Source organism: Thunnus maccoyii, chromosome 3, assembly GCF_910596095.1.
Source record: "Thunnus maccoyii chromosome 3, fThuMac1.1, whole genome shotgun sequence".
NCBI lineage: Eukaryota > Metazoa > Chordata > Actinopteri > Scombriformes > Scombridae > Thunnus > Thunnus maccoyii.
The window spans coordinates 28,315,308-28,323,760 of NC_056535.1; the positions used below are offsets into that span (position 1 = coordinate 28,315,308).

The 8,453-nt window shown below is 38.8% G+C and overlaps 2 protein-coding genes across 2 annotated transcripts; one reads left to right on the plus strand and one right to left on the minus strand.

Annotated features, from left to right (window-relative positions):
- Nucleotides 1–756: 756 nt before the first annotated feature.
- Nucleotides 757–1,392, minus strand: LOC121894539 (transcription factor HES-5-like). The gene is made up of 2 exons (XM_042407200.1): nt 1,299–1,392; nt 757–1,187 (listed from the first exon to the last, which is right to left on the minus strand). The coding sequence occupies exons 1-2, from the start codon at nt 1,359–1,361 to the stop codon at nt 768–770; spliced, it is 483 nt and encodes a 160-aa protein (XP_042263134.1). The 5' UTR covers nt 1,362–1,392; the 3' UTR covers nt 757–767.
- Nucleotides 1,393–4,556: 3,164 nt separating this feature from the next.
- LOC121894588 (transcription factor HES-5-like) lies at nt 4,557–5,430 on the plus strand. Its single transcript, XM_042407291.1, has 2 exons — nt 4,557–4,626; nt 4,737–5,430. The coding sequence occupies exons 1-2, from the start codon at nt 4,564–4,566 to the stop codon at nt 5,157–5,159; spliced, it is 486 nt and encodes a 161-aa protein (XP_042263225.1). The 5' UTR covers nt 4,557–4,563; the 3' UTR covers nt 5,160–5,430.
- Nucleotides 5,431–8,453: the final 3,023 nt, after the last annotated feature.

Consider the following 8,453-nt stretch of genomic DNA (forward strand, 5'->3'; position numbering starts at 1 on the left):
GATGAGGTTGATTTTTGTCAGTATAAAGAATGAAATAGCACATTTCAAGATTCAGTTGATGACTTTTTATTCAAAAAGAATAAATGGGTCACATCATGTTTCTGTGTCTCCAAAGAGGCACTAAAGTGGTGATGATACATCACAGCAAAAACTTGTAGTTCAAGACAATGTACTCAAATAGAGTGGAAGGAACAGCTTCAGCATCTTTACAAAAGATGGAGATTTGTTTCAAACAAGCTAAACAATGGTAAACTCTCTTGCACTGAAAGGAGACAAGATGCATGTTTAGAAATGATTACTGCAAGACCCAACATGGGTCAATATTTTTTTACAAAGTAAAATATACAAGTTATACAAGTACATAAAAAATGCACACTGAAAAAACACTACCAGAAAGTAGCTAAGATTTGCCAACTCCTGTCACTGCATTAAACTTAACACAGAAGACTTAAAGAACTTACAGGAAGGTGTTCTAATGCTGCCATTACTGGCCAATTATATTGAGAAATCAATAAGAGAATATATAGTATTCATAGAATACAAACAATGTTGTGCTTCTCTTTTTTTCAGAAAGAAAAAAAATATACTTTTCTTTGAAAATATGCTTTCAGACAAAAATGAAAACAGCAGTCCAATAGGACTTTATGATGAATAAAATCACTGTGCACAGACACCTCTATTACATTTCAGAATGATGTTTCTGATATTAACTTTTGACCAACATGGTCATTTCAGTTTGTCTTGGAGTGTCTCCAGTCTGTATGAGTCTACCACGGCCTCCAGAGGGCGCTGTTGACTGGACTCTTCTCTTTGGTGATGCTGGTCTGGACTGTGGAGCTCAGAGGAGAGAAGTCAGACTCTCTTAGGTTCTCATCAGAGGAAGACTGCAGCTTGTTGAAGTGGTTCAGCAGTCTTCTCTGGGACTGTGTTTTCACCTCCGTGGACAGGAAGTGTGCCACTTCTTGGACACACCTGGAGTAGCCCTGATCCACAGCTGCTGACTCCACATCTTGATGCTGCTGCTGCAGTCGTCTCAGGAAGCAAACTGTCATCTCCAGGATGTCTGCTTTCTCCAGCTTGGAGTCTGGCTGCTGTTTGAGGAACTCTGGACCCAGGAGAGACTTGAGCTGCTCAATGCTGCTGTTGATTCGTTCTCTGCGTAACTTCTCCACCAGAGGCTTTCTGAGCTGCAGAAAGAAGAACAAAATCATTAATCAACTTATTCTGGAGTTTATTATTTGCATGAACAAAGTCAACATCTCATGAAAAGATGAAGTCATCATGAATCTTCAATTTACCTTGTGGGTCAGAGTCAGATGGTCCTGAGAGTTGGTCATTGCTGCAGTGATTGTAGGTGCCATAGCTGGATCTCTGTGCTGTAGAGGTCTCTGTAGAGAGGATCTGATCTCTGCTGGCTTCATCCCTCCTATTTATAGTCCCACATCTCCATATGAATGTGTGGGTCTCAGTCTGGTTGAAGTTTCTCACAGTCTCATCCAATCAGAGAGCTTGATAAGACAATAAGGCATGTGGAGCATGCAACATGCTGAATGCAGTTATAGTGCCTGAGGGACAATGGTTAGATCTCAGGGGAACAGGTGGAGGACTTGGGGGGTGATGGAGAGAGACTCACAGAGCTCTGTGTGAATCTGGGAAAGTGGTGACCCTGTAGAGAGCAGATCTGCTGCCTGATGCTGAGATCAATGACTTTGACTGAGCACACGCTGATCATCACATCACACATGTGGGAGAATGAAGGAGACTGTCCTCAACTTTAAAAACACCTTTATACCTTAGAAGCATTGTTGCATTTGTGCTGTCAGATCAATTATCAAACAACGGTAACTGCTTTGACATTGTTGCCAAAGAAAATTAACTTAGATGATTAAAAAGCCAACTGTATATCTCTTTAAAAATATGTTTTATGTTGAAGCCAACATAATTAATTAATAAGACGAGGTACTGAAGGCCTTTTAAGAAAACATAATCATACAAGTAACACTATTGGACCAGTTTGATGCATATACAGTATTGTAACAAGGCATTCATTGAGTAAAACAGTAGAATGAACCTCACTTCTGATAGCTGTACAGATGAAACAGATGTGCCGTCTGTCTTGTGACAGGTTGTTGTAGTGAGTAAAGAGTTAGTCAGGCTTTCCCACACTGAATCCTGTGAACTGTGAGCAACGCACCATAAAAGGAGTTTGAATGGTGGTGACAGCACTAACCATCTGGAGGAAAAGAACAACAGCAATAGAGTTTTCTATAAGTTGAAGCTGAAGTCGGAAGAGTTGGAGTTGAGGTTTCTGATGTCCAATAATGAAGGGTGATATATCAGTCTTTCTAAAATCGTTCTTATTTGTTCTGAAAGTCCAACTAATTTCTTTTCTGCTCCCTCAGTCTACAAGGAGATCTCTGTGTTTGGGTTAGTTAATTCATTTACAGGTTTCTTAAAATACATGGAATTTAGACAAAGGTATATGTATGTCAAAACATGAAGAAAAACAAAAGTCTTTATAACCCTTGCTGTAAGGGTGACATTGCTGTGGCAGTTTGGCATCCACCAATGGAACAAACAAAAGATCTTAAATCGAAATGATGACCCATTAAACAGAGGGGAAATGAAGTTGGCAAAAGTTAGAGCATTGGCACCAGAGAGAGACAGACAGTAAAAAAAAAAAAAAAAAAAGCAAACAAGGAGAGAAAAAAAAAAATCTTCCTCTGAAGTGTGCCAACTCCCCTCGGAGAATAGGTGCTGGTGGGGTTGAGGATGCTAATCACACTGGACTGTGACTCTGCTCTCACAGCTTTCCCACACTCTGTCCATTGACTGAGCTCCCTCCCGACAATAGACATGTGCCTTGTTAAATGCTAATTCATCCCCACACAAGCAGCTCTCTGCTCTCCCCTGAGGATAAAGTTTGTTGTTTAGACACTCTCCTCAATTAAGAGAGGAGAGCAAGAGAAATAAACACAAATATTTTGACTGGGGATGTAGCCTAACAACCAATCCACTAAATAGTGTTTGGGTGCAGATTTGATGATTAAATACAGCTTTAATCGATGTATTTTCTTACTTAAAGGATCAGGGCTGTGAATTTTTGGTTTAAAAATTAGTTTTATAAATTTGAGAATGGTGATGACTATATAAATAGATAATTATAGCAGTACTATAAGTTAAATAAAACAATAAGATTTAATAATTCCGTAATGTAGTATTTCAATTGCAATTTAGTTTAGTTTCTTTTAACAAATTCAATTTATATTAGCCTTTAAATTTTTGTTTTTTCACGTGATTTTTAATATGAAATATACAAAACACACAAACATATACATGACACACATATACAAAAATAAACCATATGATCTAAATATACATGTTGTCAGTTTAAGTGAGTAAAAAATGTAAACATTTAAAAATTCAGTAGTACAGAATCCCCCCCCACCTCCTCTCAGACGTCTTTGTCTGGTCTGCCTCTATTGTCCCACAGGGGCTCTGTGAGTGAGTTTTCTCTGGTTTCCCACACTCTGTCCATTCACTGCCTTCAAGAACAAAAGAAGTGTGTCTGGTTGCACATCACATTAATTATGGAGTCAGTTTACGAGTTTTGTCTCACTGCCTCTGAATAGGAATTCCTGTCACCAAGACTCGTCATTACCAGGCTTTTGTAAAAATGCTATGAGGAATGCAGACATGCTAAGGATTAATGAACATTCAAAAGCCCTTTTTTTCCCCCCTACTTTGGATTCAAATTGTTCCTGTGCATTCCAGGCTGTTTATTATGACGGGAGCGATGAAAGGCAATCATTCCTGAATTGATCAGGTGCTGGTCATGGTGCTATAAGACTATGAATTTGGAAGTTAATGATTATTCCTAATAGCTGCAATAAGATTTTATTTAAAACACGATCAAGTCATCTTCATCCAGGTGTTGATAAGGAATTTCAATTTTTAAAACTATTAAAAAGTTCCTTTGCATTCTGACTTTGGATCTAGTATTACTTCTTTAAAGTTTTGTACGACTACCACCTCAAGAGAGGATTACTTCCTTGCAGTGAATATGATTAAGCTTATACATAAGTTTGATAAGTTTGGTTTATATGAAACCGAAATATTTTCATGTTCAGTCACCATTATTTCATTTTTGTTTTCTTTTAATATCACTGTCTGTCACACACTATCGCCCACGTGTGTGATGGGACGATCAGCGTGTGCTCAGTCAAAATCGTTGATCCCAGCATCAGGCAGAAGATCTGCTCTCTGCAGGGTCACCATTTTTCCCAGATTCACACAGAGCTCTGTGAGTCTCTCTCCATCACCCCCACCACCACCCCCGGTTCCCCTGAGATCTAACTATTATCCCCCGGGCAATAAGAGCATTCAGCAGGTTATATCCTTTATTGTCTTACTGAGCTCTCTGATTGGATGAGACTGTGAGAAACTCAAGCCAGACCAAGACCCACGCATTCATATGGAGATGTGAGACTATAAATAGGAGGGATAAAGCCAGCAGAGATCAGATTCTCTCTACAGAGACCTCTACAGCACAGAGATCCAGCCATGGCACCTACAATCACTGCAGCAATGACCAACTCTCAGGACCATCTGACTCTGACCCACAAGGTAAATTGAAGATTCATGATGACTTCATCTTTTCATGAGACGTTGTTGTTTTTATGCTAACAGTATACTCTAGAATAAGATTATTAATGACTATGTTCTTCTTTCTGCAGCTCAGAAAGCCTCTGGTGGAGAAGTTACGCAGAGAGCGAATCAACAGCAGCATTGAGCAGCTCAAGTCTCTCCTGGGTCCAGAGTTCCTCAAACAGCAGCCAGACTCCAAGCTGGAGAAAGCAGACATCCTGGAGATGACAGTTTGCTTCCTGAGACGACTGCAGCAGCAGCGTCAAGCTGTGGAGTCAGCAGCTGTTGATCAGGGCTACTCCAGGTGTGTCCATGAAGTGGCGCGCTTCCTGTCCAAGGAGGAGGTGAAGACACAGTCCCAGAGAAGATTGCTGAACCACTTCAACAAGCTGCAGTCTTCCTCTGATAAGAACCTGAGAGAGTCTGACTTCTCTCCTCTGAGCTCCACAGTCCAGACCAGCATCACAACAGAGAAGAGTCCCGTCAACAACATACTGTGGAGGCCTTGGTAGACACCTGAGGACTTGTATAAAACTGAGTGAAACATTGTTCAAGCAGTTGTACTGATGGACCTTTAACCTCCACTTTCTTGTGGTCATGTTATTGCATATTTTACTGCATTTTAATTGCCTTTTGTAAAGGTTAGATTCAGTGTTGCTGTGATATTTGCAGATAACAGGTTTTCTACTGTTTGTACTTCAAAAGTAGCCGCATACCTCTGATTCAAGAGTTACTCTGTGAAGTAAACGTTATTGTTCCCATTTGGAATGCCTATATATTGTTACTAACACTGACAATGATGTTTGTTTTTTTTAACACTGACAATGATGTTTGTGCTTTTTCTCCATTTAGGAGACACTGTTATTCATGTTGAGCATGTTTCAGATTTATATGTGATATTCACGTAACAGATTGATAAAATGTTCATTCTGATGCATTTTTGTATATCTTAAGTCTGCATTTTTAGCAGATGAAATTTGTGCATGAAAAAAAATTCATCAAGACAAATGTGCTGCTTTATAACTCTGTGAGTGACAGCACTCATACCTTCAATGAAGGGCTCGTTGTTTGGAAAATGTTTCGAAATGAATGTATCTCTTCAAACCAAGTGATGCGCATTAAAACAATCAGAAAAAACAACAACATTTTTTTGTCTAATATTTATCATTTACTCATGTTTCACTTGACATAAAGCACCAAATCTCAATCCACTGCATATTTTAAAATGTATTGTATAGTTTGAGATAATATAGACAGCTGACAGATGCAGAACACTGAGCCAAATGTTTCAGTAATATCAACTTTTCGTGAAAAAAGAAAAGAAAAGAAATGAGCGGCAAAATGCTCCAGTAGTATATTAGTTGGTCTTTTTCACACACTGATTCCACCTCACAAAAAATATTATGGATAGTAAACCAGATGAGTTAGACAGTTGCAGAGCTGTTTGTTCAACCTTTCAGCTGGAAGCTTATGGCTGTCATCACATCTACGATGTCTGTAATCAATGCAAAATGAGGTGTTACATAAAAAACGGGTGACAATTTAACAGAAAAGCCAGCATAAAGTGTCTTTATGAGGTGTTGGGTCTCCACAAGCCTCCAGAAGTTCAGCTTCAACATATATTGTCTCTGGAACTACATAAACACCTCTATTCTTCCACCAGATATTCCCCTTTTTGGTGTTTTGATGGAGATGGTGCCATAGCTGTTCAACTGAGATCTGACTGCAAAGGCCATGATACACAATTCACATCATTTTCATACTCATCAAACATTCAGGATGTTCTTCACAGAAACATATGCATTCAATATGTTTCTCTACTCTTATATATTGGTTTATCCTTTAATTTGCCACCTGTATCTGTATAATGGTGGCAGTTAAGTGAGGTATAGATGTGTGGTTTGTCATGGAACAGGCACTGCTCATATTCATAGTGTTTAAAATGTATTATATTGCTAGAAGGCACAGAAAAAACTACAATAAAAATTCTTAAAAGCTTAATTATACATCAAGAATATGACTTCACTGGTTGAAGTTATAATTTGTTTTTCAAACCTTGGTAGGAAAATTTTAATGGTGTTATTCCCACAATTGATTCATAGGAAGTGACATGAAAAAAAGTATATGTCTTACATATTTATTTTCTTCGAATCTGCAGCAACACCAGAACAACTTAAAATCCATTTTGGTGACAAAACTGATGAACGAAACAACATATGCATACACAGCATACATAAAACAATAACAAAGCCCTTTTCAGAAGAAAGGTAGGTTTTTTTAAAAAAAAATATGATACCTTGAAACAAGGCAGTACAATTTTCACAGGAAGAAGAGGTTAACATTATTCTGCTTGGTATAAGATTTTAAACAGAATTTACTGAAGTCAATCAGGAAAAACTCTGCAGGTGAAATAAAACATCTTCTATCTGTCCACCCATACGCTCATATTTTTATCGGACAAAACACAGCAGCCAATGTCTGCATAGTTAAAAGACTGGATTAATCTTCTGTGGTTTTGCTCAAACAAAAGCAACCACTAGAGCCATAAATCCAAAAAAGCAGCAAAACATGTTTTAACAAGTTAACTATTCATTCTTCTCCTCAGTCACTGACTTCTTAGCCTTTAACTCTGAATCCACTTTTCTTCCTCTGAGTGATGAAACCATATCAAATGAGAAATATGGGGAATTACCCAGAACACCCAAAGTATCCTGAGTGTAGATCCAGGTTTTTTAACCTCAAAAAGACATTTTCTCTAAACTTTTTTAAATAAAGCTAACAAGCCTTATTAGTCTCTGTATATCTGCTTGTCATGATGCAAATAATGCATTTCTCTACAATCAGCAGATTTTTCAACACACAGTCTGTGCACACATCAAAACACATAGATGCAGTCGGCATCAATAAAATCTGTTGTCGTTCACAGATCGACAAACTGCAACAATTTGAATGCAGTTTCAGTGATTTTCAATTGTCCGTTCCAGTTGGGCTTTAAAAGCACAGTGGAGCCAGGTCTTCCTCTGCGTCAGGAAACACACGTAAAATGTCCCTTGAGTATTTGGAGTAGCCGTTGTGTGACAGCAGGGCTTTTCTCAAGGTGAGGAAGGACTTTGTTTTCTCCAGGATGTCTGAAACAGGGATCCCATTCTGCATGTGTTCTTCAATCAGAGCCTTCAGTTTCTCCACTCCGGTGCTGCATTTCCTCTCCAACATTTGGAGTTTACACCTGGAAGAAGCAAAGTTGTGACTTTTATTAACTTGTTCATCAATTTAATGGAAAGTAGAAAATAAATAAAGCATATTTTTAGTTTACTATTGCCTGAGTTCACAGCAATGATGACAGTTTGGTTTGGTGACTTACCTAAAGAGCTGCTCCTTCATGCTGTCTTGAAGAGCGAGGTCTGCGTAGAGAGCCATTTTATGGTTTGTTCCTGCCGTTGGAAACTTCTGCTGTTGCTTGCGAAGTGTTAGAGGGTGTCTCTGCTGACATCTGCGTCTCCGCTCCGCATTTATGCTGTTCATCCTGCGGTCTCTCTGCCGCTCAGCCAATCAGGAGGCTCGGAGCTCAGGACAATAGAGTGAATTTAATGGCTGTCACACAGAACAGGTGGGATGCTTTATCTGTATGCCACAGATCAATGAGGTCAGTGGGAAAATGTTCTTCCTCAAGTGGACACGACCCTGATGCCAACTATAAACTGACGTGGCACTGAGCCTGAAAATGTGCAATGAAAATAAAAGATAATATTACAATAAAATTCTCATTGGCGTTAGAATATCCTATATATTTATGCACAACAAAGACA

What these genes read in the sequence shown, in the direction of transcription:
- LOC121894539 (XM_042407200.1), bottom strand. Translation starts at nt 1,361, where the DNA reads ATGGCACCTACAATCACTGCAGCAATGACCAACTCTCAGGACCATCTG. An exon ending in ATCTGACTCTGACCCACAAG is followed by an intron (nt 1,188 to 1,298) that starts GTAAATTGAAGA and finishes TTCTTTCTGCAG; the next exon opens with CTCAGAAAGCCTCTGGTGGA.
- LOC121894588 (XM_042407291.1), top strand. Translation starts at nt 4,564, where the DNA reads ATGGCACCTACAATCACTGCAGCAATGACCAACTCTCAGGACCATCTG. An exon ending in ATCTGACTCTGACCCACAAG is followed by an intron (nt 4,627 to 4,736) that starts GTAAATTGAAGA and finishes TTCTTTCTGCAG; the next exon opens with CTCAGAAAGCCTCTGGTGGA.